The following is a 21,172-nucleotide window of genomic DNA, read 5'->3' as shown; positions in this document are numbered from 1 at the left end:
CCAGGTCTCCAATGCCTTTGCAGGCTGTTGCCAGCCCCCACCGTGTCCCCCACCAGAGGGGGAAGCACCCAGGTCATTCCCCCTCCCCCTGCTGGCTTTCTCCCCACAGCCCCAGCTTCCTCCTTCCTTGTGGGGTGCCCGTGTCCCCTGACAACCCACAGGTCACAGCCTGTGCCTCAGCCCCACGCCCCTTGACAACCCTCTTTGTTACATCACCCCGACTCGTCCAACCTCCTAGAGTTGCTGGGCCACCCAAAAGGACAGAGCGTCTGGACTCTGGAACAGACATGGCGTCATTGGTGTGCCTACTCGGTGAGTGACCCTACCCAGCCCCAAGCCACCCTCACGGGGCCACCTTGGAGCCCGGTGTCTTGGGAGGGAGGGATGCCTGACCATCCTGTCACCACCTGCCACACTCCTGCAGCCCCGTGTCTGACGAGCACACCCTACCAGGCACGGCAGCTGTGCCAGCCAGGGTGGACAGAGGCTCTGGGAGGGGATGTAGGGCAGAGCAGGGGAGAGAGTCTTGAGAGGACAAAGAGGGGAAGGGACAGAGGGGTGTCCCATTTGAGGGACGAGCATCTGAGAGTGAGTCTTCAGAGGACGAAGAGGGGAAGGGGTGAAGGGGTGTCCCCTTGGAGGGATGAGCATCTGGTGTGGTGGTATAGCAGTTTGCAGGGAGGGCAGCCCAAGCCTGCGCCACTCACTGCAGCTGCTCCCAGAGGCACCGGGCAAGTGCAGGCAGGGCTTTGGTGTCGAAGAGCACTAAAAACCCCAAGTTCAGGCAAACCCAGGTTCTCCCGGGGCCCTGTAGGCGGTGGTGATCCTGATGAGACCTCAGGGTAGCTTATCCTGGTTCCTCCCTCAGCACGCGCAGACCGGAGCAGGTAGCCATGCAGCCGCTCTTGCCTTTCCACCCACTGTTCTCCCCCTTTGGAGGGTTAAGCACAGTCTGCCTTTTCCCACAGGGTTGCTGACCTTGCTCGGTTCTGTTACTGCATCGTTGGCCCCTGCTCCAGGCAGCCCACTTTCGGACGACGAATACCGGGACTTCTTTCACAGCCTGCGGCCCCCATGGAAGGCAGTGTTCTCGTGCACCATGCGCCAGAGGTATGGCTGCCTTAGCCCAGGAATCCTGAAGCTGGACCGGGAGGAGAACCACGGGATTGTCCCCAAAGGTAAGGGCATCCCTCCACATTCAGTGGCACAAGTGGCCATCTCCAAATCTCCCAGGGTTTTCAGCTCTCCTGCATGACCTCAGCTATCCAGCAATCACCGCAGGAAGAGCTGCAGGTTTTGAGCTACAAGGGTCAGCTGTGCTTGTCAAGACTGTGGTGCACATGTGGGCAGACACAGGCTTTGCCAGCAGCATTTCGGCCCTATGGACCTTTCCCCTTCCCCTCCATGGCTTAAATCACTCTCAAACTACTTTGCTCTGAAGGGGTTGTTTTCTCTAGTGTTTCTGGCCCTGGGCTGGTCATCTTTTAACGCATCACAGCGCTACTTGCTTTTTTTCCCTTTATTCAGCCTCTCAAGGACCAATAACAAAGCCTTACCAGACCGTGGAAACACGACGTTTTGGTCTCTCTGACAGGGCAGTGAGCAGGGTGACAGAGGACAGAGAGACAAACTGAAAACCTGGTTGAAAACCTTGACTTCCCCTTCTGCCTGTCAGCTCTGCTCTCTGCCCCTCTACTCTGCTCTCGGGAGACCTCGCCTGGAATTCTGCATTTAGTCCTGGGTTCTTCAGCACAGGAAGAACGTGGATCTGTCCAGACCGAGTCCAGAGGAGGCCACAAAGATGATCAGAGGGCTGGAGTGTGTCTTATACAAGGACAGGCAGAGAGAGTTGTGCTTGTTCAGCCTAGAGAAGAGAAGGCTCTAGGGACACCTTAGCACCGCCTCCCAATACTTAAAAGGGGGCTACAAGAAAGCTAAGGAGGGCCTCCGTATCAAGGAGTGCAGGGATAGGATGAGGGGTAATGCCTTGAAGCTGAAAGAGGGGAGATTTAGGTTACATGTTAGTAAGAAATGTTTTGCTGTGTGGATGTGAGGCACTGGCACAGGTTGTGCGGGCTGTGCAGAGAAATGGTGGCTGCCTCGTTCCTGGGGGTGTTCAAGGCCAGCTTGGATGATCATGGCTTTGAGCAACCTGATCCAGTGAAAGGTGTCCCTGTCCATGGCAGGGGGCTGGGACCTGGATGATCTTCAAGGTCCCTTCCAGCCTAATCCATATTAGGATTCAACCACAAGCCAACTCTGAAAACAGCCAACCAAGAGGTCCCGAACTCTTACTGCGCCCCAGCCTAGGAGCCACATAGCTAAACTTGCAGCCTGCCCCCATCCCACACCTCTCTCTCTCCACTCTCTCCAGGGTCGATCTGCTCCGACTTCCCAGAGAGGATGCAGTTTGAGAGCTTCTGCCAGTTCGCCCACTACCGCTGCTTCAAAGGCCAGTTCTACGTCAAGGTGGGGAGTGGCATTCAGCACAGGGAGTAGGGGAGGAATGTCTTGGGAGACGCAGCGGGTCAGGAGGAAGGGAACCTAATCAGAAACATTTTTCTTCTTCTCACCTCTGCTCAGCGAATCCAGTGTCCAAATACGTCTACTCATAAAAACCTCTTCCTAGCGGGGCAACATGAGGCCGTGGGCTATGGAGTAAAGGATCAGAGCTCCCCTGTGAGAGAAGGTACGGCTGCACGGAGCTGCACTGGGCACCCCTGTGTGCCTGCTCATCTCCCACAATGACCCTTGCCCATCAAGCAGCTTTCTGGGTGACTCCAGAAAGGGTCCTCAGCCCACCCATGTCCTGCTCTCTCCCCAGCCCCAGGGCAGGCTTCTGTCTCACCTCCTGGTGCCCTGCTGGAGTCTACGGGGCTGCTTCTGCTACCACCAACTGTGCCATCGCCGGCTGCCCCTGCTCCCTCGCCTACCAAGTTGGAATCCCCTGCCCAGGAAGAGACATCGTGGAAGCAACGCCTGTGGAGCAGCATCTCGAAGCTGATCTCCTTGGCCCTCTCCACAGAGAACTCATCGGGCACGCACAGCTCCTCTCCACAGCGCAGCCCGGAGGCAGGGAGCACACCCGGCACTGCTGAGGAGGCAGCACAGGCAGCTGCTCCCCATGGCAGGTGAGGACCTTTAGCTTCTCATGTTGCCTTGGATGAAGCACTAATTAACTGTTACCAGGTTTTTGCCTTTCTGTCTAATCCAGTGGCTCAAGCAGGAGGGAAGCTTAGTAAATTCCATAATTGAGAGCCAAACGGGGCTGCCCCATGGTCAGTGCTCAGCAGACTTCTACCAGACTTCTCCTTGCTGTGCCCTCAGATGGACAAAGCTAGGCAGCAGATCCTGCAGGGCCCTTGGACAAGCTCCTTGAGCTTGCTCCTCTTCTTGTCCCTCTCACATCCTCCCGAATGCACACACAGCTCTGTAGCCTGTGTGTTATGCAGGCATGTAAAGACTCTGACGATTCCCCCGTTTCTCCACGCGGTTTGGCCAGGAGTCCAACGTTTCTTTGGAAAGGTTTTTTTTGCTGTGCTTTGGGGTTGTTTTCCCCGCTTGCACTTTTGAACTAAAGGTCTGTCTCTTCAGCTGATGACCAGAGATGAGGCTTGATTTCCTCCCTCCTTTTCTCTGTCAGTCTTTCAGACCTCAAGAATGACGAGGCAGTGATGATCCTGTGCTCTGTGGTGATGAAGGAAAACTGTCTCACATCACTGCTCACCAAGTCTTGGAAGGAGCTAGAAGAGACACTCTTTGGCTTTGGAGATTCGGTAAAGATGCTGATGGTCCCCTTTGTGCGGTCTGTGTGTAGGGCTCCCTGAAGTGCTGAGCACAATGCTCTTGACGGCCAGAGCACATCAGCACTGTCCTTTTGGGTGTCCCCTCTTGGGTAAAAACTGAGCTGGGTGACGGGGAGGCAGGCTCTGAGCCAGGGATATGGGAGCTCTTCAGTCTCCTTTCCCTCCTGACCTCCCCACTGCATCCATACTAGGTGTGTGACAGCATGGGTCGGCGCCACATGGACCTGCACCCTCACTCTGCTTTCTGTTCGCTGAAGATGGAGCAGTGTCAGAACAGGAAAAACCTGAAACGCGTTCACTGTGATTCAGGCAACTTCACCAACTACATCAGCCCTCAGGTCTCAGCTCAGCTCCAGGCTGCAGAGAAGGAGGTACTAAGCATGTTGCATGCCCTCCTGGCCTCTGAGGAGAAGTCTGAATTGCCTGGTGGACAAGGGGAGGGAGAAGCTGAGGAGAACCGTTATACATTCTGAGGGCCTGAAAGGGTCAAAAGCAGAATGATGAAGCCAGAGGCCTTGAGAGCAGTGTTCTGTGGGGCCTGAAAGGGTCGATAACAGAAAACTGTGCTGAGATTAAAAGCCGCTCCTCCTGGAAGGGAGGATGCGGACACAGAGGTTCTTGGCAGTATAATGTGTTTCTCCCCATTCCAGGGCCCAAGCTAAATGTATACACTCCAGGAACACCTGCAGATTTAGTTAAGGATGTTATGTGAACTCTGGACAGACACGTAGACCCTTGTTTTGTAGAACTTGTAGAGCCTGCTTTCTCACGACAAGAATAATAATAAAGTATGTAAACAGTGCATACAAGTACGATGTTATCTCAACCAGAAGAGTATAAAAACTCCGTTTGGAGAATAAAATGTTGCTACTTGCCACCAGAGCGGTAGTCCATCTGTCGATTTAGGCGCCCCTGTGAGCTGGTCTCCGTCAAGAAGCATGGTTGTTTCTATCCTTTTCCAGACCAGCTCCTCACAGCCCTTGCAGGTCAACAACATGGAGAATTTAGGAGGGCCGAGGGTAGAGCAGTGGTGCAGCCAGATAGCGAGCCGTGGTTGTGAAGATCCTCGTGTGTCTCTGTGGTTGAAGGCAGAGTACAATGCCTTACAAGAAGGAGATGCCCCAGCCCAAGTGGGTGCCCAGTAGATGCTCCCATTCCTCCTCCTCCTCCTCCTTCTCTGGCCTTCATTCCCATCTCCCCAGATCTGCGACTCAAACGGAGTGAGGTACCCAAACTACTGCACCTTCAAGAGCCACCAGTGTCTCCAGCAGAGCCTCTACAATCAGAAGATGAGAAGCAGCTTGCACTGCCCTTCACACACCCTTTTCCTCCGTGGCCGGTCTCTTCACATATAGCCCCAAATCCCTGCAGGACTCACTGGGCCACTGCTTTTCCCTCCAGTAGGAAAGGACCGGGGGTGTTTGGTGGGGGGGTGGTGACAAATAGTGACTGAAGCTCAGCTGCTGTGGAGTTGAGGCAGTGGGATTTGCACCAACACTGTAAGAGATGGCAATGGAGACAGCCACTAACATTGGACAGTCTCAGGATGCCATCCGTCATGGGGGTCCTCTTTCCCTGCAGGCAGAATGGGCAGTGGTATTAGTCCTACAAACTGGGGCTCTCCTTGCAGGTGTCTCGCCACGGCTGCCAGAGAAATGAGAGCTACCGAGTGCTGAGTGAGAAGGAGGGAGAGGAGCAGGTGCAGCTGTGGCGCCAGAAGTTCCACAGCCTGTGGATAACAGGCTGATGAACAGGAGCAGGAGGACGCGCGGGAAGCGCAGTGCTCCAAGGCAGCCCCTGTTGCAGCGAGAATTTTGGAGAACTTTCCTGGGACTATTGGGAGGTCCTATGCAGGGTGTGCACTCGTAGGTGAGGCCTCCAAAGTTGCTGCAGGAGGGTCCATTGTTAAATAAACAACTTATATAGTTCTAAAAATGTCGAATCTCCAGTCTCAGCTGCCCTCCACTCGCCCCTCTCCTGGAGCGTGGCCACAGCCCAGGAAGGTGGATCAAGGGAATGGCTGGATATCTCTTCTCTTTGAACTAAGGGGGCTGTTGAGGTGCAGCATTCCTGCACAGTTCTCCTACAGTGTTCATTCCCGTGCTGACTGGTCAGCCGAGGTGTTGATGGCCCATCTCCACAATGCTCCCCTTCAAGTCCCGTGCACACTGAAAAAGCTACACCTAAAGTGGCACAGCCCAGTTCTACTGAGAATGCGACTAGGATGCATTTTCTCACATTTTCTCATACTATGCATTACAAAAATAACACAGAGCTGTTCTACTGATTACAGCAATGTGAAACTGTACAAGTAGCAGCGCAATATGGATCACGCATGGGACACCTATTTTGCTTTAGGCCTATTGATCAGGCCCTGTCACTTGAGCATTGGAGAAGGCATCAGCTTTGTGGACCGGGATTTGGAGCTGCTGGCCCACACGTCCTTATCTAAGGTCCACAGCTGCTCTTGGCTCCATCCTTCTGCAGGCCTATAGAAGGCAGAGTACAACACCTTCCAGGAAGGAGATGCCTCAAGCCAGGTGCATGCCAAGGAAATGCTTCCATCCTTCCTTCTACTCTTTTTCCTCTGGCCTTCATTCTCATCTCCCCATATCTGTGACTCGAACAGAGTTAAGTACCCAACTGCTGTGTGTTCAAGGGCCACCAGTGCCTCCAACAGAGCGTCTAGAATGAGAGGGTGAGAAGCAGCCTCCACTGCCCTGTACAGAGCCTTCTCCTTCATGGCCGGTCCCTTCACAGCCAGCCGTGGGTCCCTGCAGGACTGACTGTTGCATTGCTTGTCCCTCCGGTGGAAGAGACATGGGGGAGCTTGGGAGGATGGTGACAGATAGTGACCCAGGCTCAGCTGATGTGGAATTGAGGTGTTGGGATTTGGACAGACGTTGCCGAACTCAGTTCTCCTACTGCATCGTTGGCCCCTGCTCTGTGCAGCCCCCTTTCCAACAGCGAGTACAGCACCTGCTTTATGAGTGTGTGGCCCATTCCCACAGGGCTGCTGACCTTGCTCCGTTCTGTTGCTGCATCAGCGGTCCCTGCTCCAGGGAGCCCGTTGTTGGACAAGGAATACCAGGCATTCTTTCTCAGCCTATGGCCCTCATGGCAGTCAGAGATGTCCTGCACCATGCACCAGATTGATGGCTGCCTTAGCCGCGCAATCTTGAAGCTCTCCCTAGTGGGGCAACATCAGGCTTTTGGCTCTGGGGAAAGGATGAAAGCTGCCCTGTGGAAGAAGGTCTGGCTGCACAGAGCTGCACTGGGTGCCGTTGTGTGCCTGCTGATCTGTCAAAAATGGACAATGCAAAAAACGCACCTAGTCCACGCTGCCCTCCGCTTTTATACATTTCGTGAAAACCGTTTTGTGGGAAAGCAGTTAACAATAAGGCCCATACACCCCCCATCTCATCAGAACAATAAGGCCTATCCATCCCCCCATCAGCGTGTGTTGGGATGATCTGTCGGACGGGCAGAGGAAGAAGGAGAAGAGGGGTGAGCGGCGCCCACTGGTGAGCACTGCCCCTCCACTAAACCCCACACCACAGATGAGCTGGTGTCGAAGAAAGACATTTTAGTTCTCCACCTCCCTCAAGCCAAAAATGCCAATAAGCCTGTTTATCCCCTTAATGCTTGATCTAATTTTTGGCTTGAGGTTAGAACTTTTTACTCCACTTTTCTTTCCACCGTTTTTTTATACCTAGATTGAACCCATCCCATGCCTAAACCAAAACATGAACAATTCACTAAATTTTCAACAGTCATTAGTGTTTTATCTTCCCCTCTGCCCCTGTAGTCCATCATGAGGGTCTTTAGGTACTGCATTAGATGTCCTTATTTGTCATTGTTTAGTGGCGAAAAGCCAACTGTTCTTCCCTGATTCTCATAATGCCCCCTTTTTCTTTTGTTACTACATTTGGCTTGAGCCTGTAAACATGACCCAGCTTTTCTGTTTGTTAACAAATAAGGGGAGGGGACAAGGTATTATCATCAGGAGGGTTCCCCCTAGTATTATACCCTTTAACTCTCCAGAGTTCTGCCAATTGTCTTTTCACCTCTTCTCCATATCTAAATTGCCTCATCATCAATCTGAAGACAACAGTTGGTTAAGTTAAATCTCCCACAGACTCCTCCTTCTTGAGCCAAAAGATAATCCAAAACCAGGCGGTTCTGGTACACTGCCGTCGTAATATTAACAAAACCGTTTTATCAGCAGTATTCTAAATGGCCCATCTTACGCAAAGTCAAGCAGCATTGTAACATGGGCCAGAAGGATCACACATATCCTGGTATGATTCCCTCGGAAGCCACTCCTGGGGTTTAGCTCAGGGGTTGTTACACACGATGCCTTGGGTGGTATTACACCTCCCATAAACGGTACTATTCCTGTTTCGGGGAGCTCAGTCTACACTCCTCGCAGCTGTAATGGGTGGAGTATCAGGAGGAGGATTATGAACAGAGGTCCGGTATGACATATGCTTCCACTCCCTTGACCTGTGGGGCTGCAGCCCACAGTCAGGGTAGGAGATGTCTTTTTGGTGGCAAGCATAGGAGTCAATCCAGTCTTGCCGGTCTTGCTGCACTGGGTGCGCTTGTGTGCCTGCTGATCTCCTGTCTAAAACGGACAATGCAAAATCTTCAATCAAACAAAAAGTTTATTATGAAACATTTATTATGAGGTACCAAATAGGCACAGCAAGGAAGCAGCGCTGGACGCGCGGCTGGGGCTCGGTCACATCAGCCAGAGGCGCACCTAGTGCAGGGTCCCCTCCCCTTCGATACATCTCGTGAAAACCGTTACAGTTTGCCGGGAAAGCAGTTAACGATAAGGCCCATCCGCCCCCGTCCCATCAGAAAAATAAGGCCCATCCGTCCCCCCATCAGCGCGGGTTGTGGTGGTCGGATGGGCAGAGGAAGGGGGAGAAGGGGGAAGGGGAGCGAGCGGCGCCCACTGGTGAGCGCTGACCGTCCACTGAACGCCACACTACAGATGAGCTGGTGCCAAAGAAAGACGATTTGCATCTCCACTCCATTTTAAACAATCTCCTGCCCCATAGCAGCGGCTTCGAGCCCGGCGAGGGGAGCGGGGCCGCTCCTGCCCCTCCCTCCCCGGACCCGGCACAGTGCGGGCCCTCGGGCCGTGTCCCCAGCTCCGCCCTCGGGGAGCGGGGCTGCTGCACCGCCCAGCAAAAGCGGCAGCGGCCAGAGCTCAGGCAAAGGCTGTGGGGCAAAGAAAGAAGCGAAGTCGGGCAGCAGTTCGGCCCCGTGCACTTTTCTCCATCCCCTGTATGGCTTAAATCCCTGTCTTTCGCTCTGAAGGGGTTGTTTTCGCTCTCGTTTTGCTCTATGGTTCTTTAACCTTTCAAGGACCGATAACAAAGTCCTTACCAGATCCTGGAAACACGACGTTTTGGTCTCTCTGGAAGGGCAGAGAGCAGGGTGACAAAGAGCAGAAGGACAAACTGAAAACCTGGGTGGTTTGACTTTCCCTTCAGCCTGTCAGCTCTGCTCTCGGGAGACCTCGCCTGGAGTGCTGCGTGCAGTTCTGGGTTCTTCCGCACAGGAAGAACGTGGATCCGTTCAGACCGAGGTATGGTGGGTGCCTCTCCCGTGGGCAGGCACGTGTGAACACCAGCCATTCCTTAAAGCTCCATTTCTTCACACAGCATTGTAACCACAGGAGCCTAATGGTAGGGCGGTTGATCTCTTTTAGCTTCCAGGCCTGGCAATTCCTCTGATCCCTCCCCTTGGCCTTCCTGCCCGGCAAAGGATCCGGTGCCATGCTTGATGAGCCCTGAAGGAAAAACTGCTCCCATGCTGCACACCCTTTACGTCAGGCACCTGCAGCCAACTTGTGGCTTGAATGGATCTCATTCCAAATTCCAGCCACCAAAAGTCGGCACACTTTCATCTGCTGACAAAGAGAGCCTTCCAGCAGATCCCCATCTTGAGAAAAGCCCTGACTGACCGAATGGCCACTCATTAACAACTTTGCTCAGCTAATGAAAGCTTTATTAGATTCTCCCTCTAAGGGAAAGTTTTGCAGGCCTTAGGAAGTCTCATCTTCACAACCTTGCTCCAGGTTCTCCCCCTCTATTTCATTTGTTTAATGCTAATCTGAAGGTCTCCAAGAAGTTTCAGCTACTCTGAGGAAAGCTGCTCAACGCAGGTTAGCCCCTGTACCGATTTGAAGAGCATTTGAATAGAAGCAATTGCTGCTCTTACCTTCTTCTTTCCTTCTGCCAGTCCAAAGTCTGCTTATTTATCACTGGTTTTGTTTCCAGACACGGAATACAAATATTTAATGAGAATTGTTACCTCTTCTGCATCACTGCTGATTATTGACACCATCCCTGCCTAATAACAGTTCTTTCTGTACCATGTATACGATTTCTACTACTACTAAGAGATGCAAAATATAGAATCATAGAATCACTAGGTGGGAAAGGACCCACTGGGTCATCAAGACCAACCATTCCTAACACTCCCTAAACCATGCCCCTCAGCACCTCATCCACCCGTCCCTTAAACACCTCCAGGGAAGGTGACTCAACCACCTCCCTGGGCAGCCTGTTCCATATTCTCTCATCCTTATCCCACTGTCCTTACGTTTTCTACCATTAGCTTCCCATGTTGCCTTGGATGAACAATTAATTAATTGTTACCAGGTTTTTGCCTTTTTGTCTAATCCAGTGGCTCAAGCAGGAGGGAGGCTTAGTAAGTTACACACTTGAGAGCCAAACGAGGATGCCCTGTGGTCAGTGCTCAGCAGACTTCTACCAGGCATCTCCTTGCTGTGCCCTCCGATGGACAGAGCTAGGCAGCAGATCCTGCAGGGCCCCTGGGTGAGCTCCTCAGGCTGTGCTCCTCATCTCGTCCCTCTCACACCCTCCCTCTGCAGCCTGTGGGCTACACAGGCACGTAAAGAGACTGCCGATTCCCCCATTCCTCCGTGCTTTTGGCTGTGGGTGATGACCTTGAACTCTCTGACATGTCCTTGAGCAGCGAGGCGTGAGGGGGCAGGGTGTGGCAGGCCAAAAGAGGAGAGAGAAAGCACCAATTAGCGGCAAGCTCGAGGCGCGTGAAACTAAGGCTTTAACCTATCAGCGAGCAGCTGGGGGTGCGTGGACGGGCGCGTGAACAGCAGCGAAGGTATATAATGTTGGTACAGGTAAGAGAGAGGTTTTTTGGTCAAAGCACGTGCTGCTGTTCGTGGGTTGGTGCTTGCGAGTGTCGCCCCTACGTGGGGCAAAAATAAGTGCGGAAGGAGCAGCCGGCAGGGGGTCCAGGTGAACGGATCAATCAGCGGAGGAGCTGACAGACGAGGGTCTCCATCGCCTGAAAGGTGAGCAGCTGCGTGCGTTTTAAAATAGGGGCATAAATGTTCGTGGCAGTCTGTTTTAAGACTGTTAATGAAGGTGCTATGAAAGGGGGGCGTTGAATGTGAAGAGTATGCTACGAAGCGATTGCTGGCGTGGCTTAAGTCGCAGGGGGTCCCGGCAGAAAATTGAGACCGCTTTCGAGGTGGAGGCTTGGGAAGCGGCGGGATAGTTGGTTGGGGATGCCGCTTCTCGCGGGGATTTCACAGCAGCGGAAATAATGAGTACTTGGCGCCTCGTAGTAGACTCACTCGTTAAAGCGGGTCGAGGCCGACGGAGAAGCTGGGGCTGTATCTGAGCCCCGGCTGGGGCTGCTGGGACTCCTGGCGCTCCTGTAGTTCAGGCGAAAGCGCCGGACGAAGAGTGTAGAAAAGCCTTTAACAAACGTTCTTGAAGGAAAGGAGCCCAAAGAAGGCGGCGGCAGGCCGGATATGCCTGGCCCAGCGGGGGCAGAGTTGTTAAAATCTGCCTTTATCACACGTAATAAAGGACATAATCTATTGGCAAACCTAATAAAGAGGTGCTAAATGGATTAGTTAGCGTTGCTACTGACAAACACAGTGGATCTTGCGGGTTACCTAGATATTTTCTTTGGGTTGGGTGGGGATGAGATTCCCACAATTTTTGCAATGCAGGTCGTATACATCTTGCTGGTATCCGTTGCGGTCCATCTGTAGAGACACAAGCATACCCTCGCCCTCCCGTTATTAATGGCCGCGGACCTTCCCACTGTCTCGTTTCTGAGTTACGTATCGTTACTTTAGCTTTACTCATGTTGTTTGATTATGCGATAAAATGTTGCTCTGTCGGGGGAATATTGTCTTGGCAACGATTTAAAAAATTTAGATCGTACGTAGCTTGCAATAGTGTCTCTTGAGGGGCGTATCTCATGCTCCCTCTTTTTTGTTTTTGCAACGTGTTTTTTCACGTACCGTGAGCTCGTTCGACTGTGGCTTGCCCTGTCGGTGAGCGAGGGATGCCTGTGACGTGAGTGTTTCCCATTGCTGAAAAAAAGGATTTCCTTATATTAGAAACGTATCCCGGGCCATTGTCTGTTGTTGCTGGTTTTGGCACCCCCAAAATAGCCATTGCATATTGTAAATGTTTCTTTACATCTTCTGCTCGTTCTCCCGTATGTGCGGAAGCAGCAGTGCAGGTAGAAGAGGTGTCAGTCGACACACGTACATATCTTAGATGTCCAAACTCGGGGGGGTGTGTTACATGAGTTTGCCGTATTTCAGGTGGACCTAATCCACGAGGATCTACACTGTCAAAAGTAGTGTTTGGGATTAGTTGGCAATCAGGGCACATCTGTACAATTTGTCGGGCTTGCTCATGAGTTAACCGAAACATTTTCCTGGGGGCGGTACTACCTTGGTGATAAAAATGATGTGACATACGTGCTTGTTGTGGTGTGTCTGGAATGATTACAGGGGCTGCCAGAGCATCAGCTCGGCGATTGCCTTCGGCCAAATATGCTGGTAAATTTGTACGAGAATGTACGTGCATTACGAAATAAGGCTGATGTCAATTGTCTAAAGGGTATTTCAGCTCCTTTAAAACCATCTAACTGTCTATCATCTACATACTTTACGTAGGCGTTCTCCAAGCGTGAAACAATGCCGACAACATGGGCCGAATCAGTAACAATATTTATGGGTTGCAAAACCAGCTGAAAACATCTAACTGCAGCCAGTTCCACAATCTGAGGTGATCCTGACACTTTACAAAATGTCCGATTTCCTGAGGGAAATTCTCGGAGGATAATGAATGCTGATTTGTCCTTTGAAGTCTGATAATGCAATTTGTATAGATAAGGAATGTTGCAAAAGCAACAAGTCTACTTGTTGTTGAATCATTGGGACACAGGTGGTAGGGGGATCCATCCCATCCATTTCTAATAAACGACTGCGACCCTTTTGAATTAGCATAGCTAACGTTTCATGCCGAGTTGTTACTGGTTTAGAAAACTGATGTGGTAAAAATATCCATTCTAAAGGTCTAAATTTGTCGGACGCACCTTCCACCCACTGGGCTAAAACTCCAAACGGTTGGAATTAGCTTGAAATAATATATAATTCGATTGGGGTGTTTAAGCATTTGCGAAATATTTGTTTCTGACTAAACCTTTTAGCGATATTGTCCAATCAAAGAATCTTCGTCTAATTGCCTGGGAGGAGTTAAATCTGAATCTCCTTTTAACAACGTAAAGGATGTAATTCTTCTGTAGTGATGCCCGACAAGGGGCTTACCCAGTTTATGGCTCCTAGCAATTTTTGCTCACCGTTCAATGTTTTTACAGAATATAAAATTTTAACTAGCAGTAGTTGAATAGTTTGTTCTCGAATTTTCCACCCCCAGTATTTCCATGGAGGAATTTTTTGGCTTTTCCCCGGTGAGACACAAAGACCTACTTGGGTAACAGCTGCTGTTAGAGCTGCTACAGCTTCAGCTGACGAACTGGCGATAAAGCTTTTGCTACAAACCACTGACAAGTTGTTGGACCGTTACACATGCCTTGTGGCAATAGTGTCCGGTGATACCGTTGGCTTGGTTCTGCCCTATTAGTAGAAGGGCTAGAAAAGCAAAACGGATTGCATCCTTTGGATGCAGTGGAATGCTAAAAAACCCAGTCTTTCAAGTCTATAATAGTTAAGTCCCAGTTTGGGGGTATCGTTGTGGATGAGGGCATTCCTGGTTGCGATGCTCCCGTAGGCTCAATATGGCATTTATTTTTCGCAAGTCCTGTAATAACTTCTTCTCTTCTTGTGGATTACAAACACAGGAGTATTCCACGGGCTGGTGGTTGGTGCAATGTGTCCGGCTTGTAATTGTTCTTGCACTAAACCTTTAAGGCGGTGCAGTTTCTGTTCGCTGAAGGGCCACTGTGCCACCCAAATGGGCTCATACGTAGTCGAGGTAAGAGGAAGGGTAGTCTGCACCGCAGTGGCCCACGTTCAAAATGGGTGCTCAAAGTCAGCCCGCATTGTGCCGCGCAGTCTCTACCCCATAAGACGGTGGGAAGTGACAGAACGTATGGTTTAACAGTTGCCACGCGACCTTCAGGTCCATATGTGATTACGGAGTGTGAAGTTTGTCGTGGGCTGTCACTGCCCCACCCCCCGGCAGAGCGGTACGCGGTTCGGTCCATGGCCATCGTGTTAAAGAAAAAGCTGTTACATGGGCGCCGCTGTCTCTAACACCGGTAAAATACCGTAGTCTGTTGCTCCGTGAGTGTCGTACTTTGCAGGTTAACGTCGGTGGTGACTTGTGTAGTTATGCGTCCATCGAATCGCGGGCTGGTGAGTGGAGCGAGAGGCTCCTTCTCCCCGTACGCGGTTTGCTGCGTGGGGTACAATTGCTTGAAAGCCAACCAGCTGAGCAATTCCAGTGCCCTTTGGCGTGAAGCAAGGAGGCATAGGCGTCCAAGCCATTACTTGCATTGTTCCCGTAAAATGGGCATCGATCAATGCCGGTGAAAGAAACAATCCTTGCTTTGTGGCAGATGATGGTCCGATTAACAGTGCACTAAGTCCGTTTCCTAAGGGGCCCGTAACAGCCGTAGGGATGAGCTGAACCGCAGCGGTTGTTAACCCTATCGCTGGCGGTGGCCGGGTCCAGCCCTGCGCTCCCTGCTGTGCTGGCACAGAGCTGGCTTTGCGCTACAGAAGGGTTCTGAGAGGGTCCGTGTATCGGGGCGCGCCCTCTCGCTATCGCTCGGCTGCATGTTTGGCTGTGCCCCAGTGCCCGACCGTCTTCATGAAATCTAGATCTGCCCGTGTTGACATAATGCCGGCCTTTCTGACATCGCGGACACATTCCGGGACCGTGATCTAATCCTTCGATTTCCGGAGCTACACGGTCCCTATTTGTGGAAGGACACTGTCGTTGCAGATGTCCCGAATGTTGCACATTCCCTTGTGCTTCGGTGTATGCATAGCCGCAAAAGCATCAGCTGTTAAAGTTAGGTGGTGAGATCGAGATCCGATTTTTGGCATGCTGCCATCGTCTCAGTAAGTGATGGGCTTTTGTTTTTTAAAGGCAGTCAAATTTTCTGACAGTCCGCGTTTGCATTCTGTACGGCCAGTTGTTTAAGCAAAGCTTCTCTAGCAGCGACGTTGTCTACCTGCTTATTTAAGGCTTCTTGTAGTTTGTCTAAAAAAGGCACGTATGGTTCTGTAGCTCCTTGTCAAATATTAACAAAAGACTGTCCGTGAGTCCCAGCGTCAGGGCGTTTCTAAATGCCTTCAAGACAGTAGCCTGTAATTGTTGCAGCAGATATTACAGATCTATAGATATTTTTTTCTTTCTGCCCTATTTTTCAGCTACAAACAGAGAAGAAACTTATTTCTCTCTTTTAAAATTGTGACACAGGGTCATTCATTAAGAACAACTATACTGGTAAAGAGTAATTTTCTGAAGTTAAACATCTACGAAACAGTAAAACTATGCCTACAGCAGACACAATAAAATTAAATTTATCTTAATTCAATTATAAAAAAATAATAATAAAATTTAACTTTAACAAGGCAGATGAGTATATCTGTTTTCATTTTGTATGTAAGAAAACAACCATAAAATGCCTCAAAGCCATGGAGGGAGTCAGTGATTAGTAGTTCAGAAGTAATCTGATTCGGGTCACAAAGTGTTCCAAAACCCATACCTAAATATAGCATATCTATATTTATGTAGATGTCTATGACATCTATGTAAATCTATAGATTATATAGATCTGTATATCTATAGATATCTATGACATCATTCTGTTCTTGTGTTATCGTGTTCCCCGTCTCCTTATCGGCTGCTCACCTTCCGTCCAGCGGGCAGGTGTCTACAGGTGCACCTCAGACTTTGTTTCAACCCCTCCAAACCTTCTGACAACGTACGCCACCAGATCGTGCTCCTTACATGACCCTCTGTTCAGACCCTAAATCGGGTGCCATTTGCTGCGTATTAACAAGCAAGGACTCAGCTTTCCTTTCAAGCTAAGACGAGGTTCATTGTTACAAGCTTGTATTTATATCTTACAAAAAATGACAAAACTGGTCCCACAAGTCTGTCATAAAAATTTTGACAGTGTGTTCCTGGCCTTCCAAGCTCCTCGTGACCACTGTTACTGTTTTCATGCTGCCTTGTTTTTGCTACCAATGCTGAATATTCTCAGGCCGGACGCCCGCTTGATATCAAATGCTCTGAACTCCTGGTCGAGAGGTCCAACAGCACTTGTAGCGATTTCTTGCTCACTCTCCCGAGTGCAGCCTGTGGTGCAGAGACTTCTACATTGTGGAAGCAACGCATGCAGAATAGCGTTGGGAAAGTACTGGGCCTTCTCTGTGGAGAACTCGCTGGGCACGCAGGGCTGTTGTCTGCAGCGCAACCCTGAGTCAAGGGCAGGGATGGCACCCGGCAGCACCGAGGAGGCAGCGCAGGCAGCATGTTTCCGTGGCAGGTGAGGACCTTTAGCTTCCCATGTTGCTTTGGGTGAACAATTAATTGTTACCAGGTTTTTGCCTTTCTGTCTAATCCATTGGTTCAAGCAGGAGAGAGGCTTAATAAGTTAGGTAGTTGAGAGCTAAGCAAGGCTGCCCCGTGGCCAATGCTCAGCCATCTTCTACCAGACATCTCCTTGCTGTGCCCTCAGGTGGACAAAGCTAGGCAGCAGATCCTGCAGGGCCCCTGGACGAGCTCCTCAAGCTGTGCTCCCCATCTAGTCCCTCTCACATCCTCCCAAACGCACACACAGCTCTGTAGCCTGTGTTACACAGGCATGTAAAGACTCTGACGATTCCGCCATTCCTCCATGCTTTTGGCCAAGAGCCCAGGGTTTTGTTGGGAAGGGTATCTCCTTGTGCTTTGGCGTTGTTTACCCCACTTACACTTTTGAACTAAAGGTCTGTCTCTTCAGCTGATGACCAGAGATGAGGCTTCATTTCCTCCGTTCCTTTCTCTGACTTGTCTTCTAGCCCTCAGGAATGACGAGGCAGTGATGATCCTGTGCTCTGTGGTGATGAAGGAAAACTGTCTCACGTCAGTGGTCATCAAGGCCTGGAAGGAGCTGGAAAAGAGACTCTTTGGCTTTGGAGATTCGGTAAAGATGCTGATGGTCCCCGTTTGTGCGGTCTGTGTGTAGGCTCCCTGAAGTGCTGAGCACAATCCTCTGATGGGCAGAGTTGGTCATCATTGTGCTTGAGGTTCTGTCTCATTGGAGTAAGTTAGCTAGCTGACGAGGGAGGCAAGCTCGAAGCCAGGGACAAGGGAGCGGCTCAGTCTCCTTTTCCCACCCTTGACCTCTTTGCTGCATTCACCTTAGGTGGTGTCACGTAGACGTGAGCCATCACTCTGCTTTCTGCTCGCTTTCTGCTCGCTGCAGATGGAGCAGTGTCGCAACATGAGAAACGTGTACCGTGTTCAGTGTGATTCAGGCAGCTTCTCTGCCTACATTGGCTTTGCGGTATCATCCCAGCACCAGACAAGAAGGTACTAAGCATGTTGTGTGTCATGCGGGCCTCTGAGGAGGATCCTGCATCGCCTGGTGGGCAAGGAGAAGGAGAGGCATGGCTCTCTTCTTCATCCCTTTGCAGACCAGCTCCTCATTGCCCTTGCAGACCAATGGCATGGAGGATATAGGAAGACTGAAGGTGGAGCACTGGTGCAGCAGCAGAGGCAGAACAGGCCAGAGATCATCCTCTCTCACCACTGCTCAGCTGCTTCTCCCTCCTTCTCTCTCCTGCCCCATCATCCCAGTCTCCGCATGCCATCCATCAGGAGGTTCCTCTTTTCTTGGGCGCAGGATGGGCGGTGGTATTAGTGCTACAAAGTCCGGCTCTCCTTGCAGGTGTCTCACTGTGGCTGCTGCAGGAACGAGGTGTCCTGGGTGCTGAGATGGAGGGAGAGGAGCAGGTGCGGCTGTGGCACCAGATGTTGCGTAGCCTGTGGTGCAGAGGCTGGTGGGGCAGGAGCAGGAGAGTGTGTGGGAAGCACAGGGCTCTGGTCAGTGTCTCTGGTGGGGCAGAGAGCCTGGAAAGATTTGGACTGGAGACAAAAGGCTGTTCCTAATGGCAAGTGCTAGCCTCCCAAGCAGGAATTTGCAGTGTTTTCCCTGTAGTGTTGTCTGGTACCACCAGCGAGGGTTTGAGTTGGTCAGCTTGTAAGCTTTCGTCCGGGTCCTTGTTGGCTGCCACTAACTCACGTCCCAGTCTCATCTTCAGCCAGCTGAAGAAGCACAGTTGCCCCATCCCCTCTTCCAGAGTCATTGGCTGAAAGCTGTGTTGACATCAGTGGCCCTTCCCTCAGCTCTTCAATCTGCCTTGGTGGCATGACAGCAGAAAAAAACTGGGCACAGCTTTCTGAAGCTCCCAGAAGTTCATCGCCTCTTCTGGACACTCTGCTGCTTCCCCCGTTCTCCCATGCTTTTGGGCGAGAGCCCAAGGTTTCACTGGGAAGGGTTCCTTGCTGTGCTTTGGGGTTGTTTTCCCCGCTTCCAGTTTTGAACTAAAGGTCTGTCTGTTCAGCTGATGACCAGAGATGAGGCTTGTTTTCCTCCATCCCTTCTTGGTCTTTTTGCTCTCAAAAATGACGAGGCAGTGATGATCGTGATGAGATCTCAGGGCAGCTTATCCTGGCTCCCCCCTCAGCACCCGCCGATCGGAGTAGGCCGCCCTGCAGCCACTCTTGCCTTTGCTCTCACTGCTCTCCCATTCCAGAATGGTTAAGCAAAGCCTGCCTTTTCCCGCAGGGCTGCTGAGCTTGCTCAGTTCTGTTTCTGCATCGTTAGTCCCTGCTCCAGGCAGCCCATTATCCGACATGGAATAACAGGCATTTTTTCACAGCCTGTGGCCCCCATGGAATGCAGAGGTGTCCCGCACCATGCGGCAGGCACGTGGCTGCCTCAGCTCTGCCATCCTGAAACTGGACCAGGAGGAGAACCACGGGGTTCACAGGGTTGTCCCCAAAGTTAAGGGCATCACTCCACCTTCAGTGGCACAGGTGGCCATCGCCCCTACTGCAGCAGAGGTGGCTGTTTCCCTGCCTTGAAATCGCACTGGATTACAGGGCTGGTGGTGTGTAACATTTGAGGAGCCAAGAAAGATCCCAGTAGAGAAAGCGCACAGGGAAGGTTGGAAGGCTGAAGGTAGAGCACTGGTGTAGCAGGAGAGTCAGCCGGGGCTGTGAGTACCCTCGTGTGTCCCTCTGGCTGAAGGCATATCGCAGCACCTTCTGAGAGGGAGATGCCCCAAGCCGGGTGCATGCCCAGGAGGTGCTGCCATCCCTCCTTGTCCTCTTCTTTGTCTGCCCTTCGTTCCCATCTCCCCACATGTGCGACTCAGACGGAGTTCAGTGCCCCAGCTCCTGCACCTTCCAGAGGCACCAGCGTCTCCAGCAGAGTGTCTAGAATCAGAGTGTGAGAAGCAGCCTCCACTGCTTTCTACACAGCCGCCTTCTCTGTAGCCGGTCCCTTCACAGCCAGCCGTGGGTCCCTGCAGGACTCACTGTCACATTGCTTGTCCCTCCAGTGGAAGAGACGTGGGGGAGCTTGGGAGGATGATGACAAATAGTGACCCAGGCTCAGCTGATGTGGTATTGAGGTGGTGGGATTTGGGCAGACATTGCTGGACTCAGTTCTCCTATTGCATCATTGGTTCCTGCTGTGTGCTGCCCCTTCTCCGACAGCGAGTACAGCACCTGAGAAGAAAAAAAAAAAAAGAAAAAAAACCCAAACCAAACCAAAACTGATGGTAAAACTGTAAAGGATTTGGAAAGTGTATTTCCCATCCAAGACCCAATGTGGGATCCAGACTGATCTAAACGTGTAGAAAAATTACAGGTATATCTGGAGTGAATCTCGAAGGGAATGAAAAGGGCCATTCCCAAACAAGCAGACAAGGTCTCCTAGATCACCATCTGAATTCTTAAATCAACTGAGGGAAATAATGTGCCGCAACACACTGCTGGATCCTGGGTCAAGGGTAGGAATACAACAACTGTGTTCTTGTTTTGGGACAGTCTAAAAGAGGAACAGTGGCTCATATGAAGGAAGACTGACGGGGACCTGGGGAATCCACCCTAGTGGATCCACTAGTTATAACGAAGCGAGGGAAAGAGGAGAAGAAAATAGAATTTTAGTTGACACAGATGCAGTGTATTCAGTTTTGAACTAAGCTTTGATGTCCCTAGGAAATGACTACATCATGGTAAAAGGGGCAACTGGCCAAACTGAAAAGGTGTATTTTTGTGAACTTCTAAGATATAAACTGGGAATACAATGGGGCATCCACAGATTCTTGTATATGCCCAACTCCCCAAGGCGCTTTTGGGGAGAGATTTATTAGAACAATTGGGTGCAATAATCAAATTTGAAAAGGGAGAGATTACTCTGGAGGTAAATGACCCAGCAGTATAGGCAAAGAATGGGTTTATCCTTAGTCAGTGTTGTGTGCTTCCACAGAAGGGAAAAAGAGAAGAAATCACAAACCAGGTATACCCTAAGGTATGGGCCACCAATGTGCCCAGGACTTACGGCCTGTAAATAAAATAACAAAAAACCTTTACCCAGTGGTGGCAACTCCATATACCCTGTTAACTCTATTAATACTTGAACTAACCTGGCTTACTATTTTAGACCCGAAGGATGCCTACTTTTGCCTCCCTCTCCGTGAAGCCAGCCAGAAAATACTTGCATTTGAATGGAAAACCCTGAAAGCAGGTGCAGAGCTTGACTCACCTGGATATTTGCTAATCAATTTGCAAAGGATCTTGAGGCCTGGAAGCCCCACCTAAGGAAGGGAGATTGTTGCAGTATGTAGATGATACCCTGATTGCCACCAAGACAACGCTTGCATGACCTGGATGGTGAGTCTGTTAAACTTCTTGGGGCTCCAGGGATACCGTGTATCTAAAAGAAGGCCCAAGTAATGCAATCTACTTGGGCTGTGAAATCAGCGCTGGACAAAGAACTTTGGGACAGGCCTGAGAAGA

The 21,172-nt window shown here is 51.0% G+C and overlaps 1 protein-coding gene across 1 annotated transcript; it reads left to right on the top strand.

Annotated features, from left to right (window-relative positions):
* Positions 1–5,161, top strand: LOC128851982 (acrosin-binding protein-like). Its single transcript, XM_054064614.1, has 9 exons — positions 1–312; positions 969–1,178; positions 2,375–2,469; positions 2,584–2,689; positions 2,825–3,131; positions 3,644–3,776; positions 3,998–4,177; positions 4,769–4,936; positions 5,009–5,161. The coding sequence occupies exons 1-9, from the start codon at positions 288–290 to the stop codon at positions 5,159–5,161; spliced, it is 1,377 nt and encodes a 458-aa protein (XP_053920589.1). The 5' UTR covers positions 1–287.
* The last annotated feature ends 16,011 nt before the right edge of the window (positions 5,162–21,172 follow it).

The sequence above is a fragment of the Cuculus canorus genome, chromosome 1 (genome assembly GCF_017976375.1).
Source record: "Cuculus canorus isolate bCucCan1 chromosome 1, bCucCan1.pri, whole genome shotgun sequence".
In the NCBI taxonomy this organism is placed as follows: Eukaryota; Metazoa; Chordata; class Aves; order Cuculiformes; family Cuculidae; genus Cuculus; species Cuculus canorus.
Note: the sequence above shows the minus strand (reverse complement) of the source record. Positions and strands in the feature narration are given on the sequence as shown.

Bases quoted from the DNA above. Each gene is read 5' to 3' on its own strand.
- LOC128851982 (XM_054064614.1), top strand. From the start codon at position 288: ATGGCGTCATTGGTGTGCCTACTCG. The intron at 313-968 runs GTGAGTGACCCT...CTTTTCCCACAG, and splicing joins GTCATTGGTGTGCCTACTCG to GGTTGCTGACCTTGCTCGGT. The intron at 3,777-3,997 runs GTAAAGATGCTG...CATCCATACTAG, and splicing joins TCTTTGGCTTTGGAGATTCG to GTGTGTGACAGCATGGGTCG.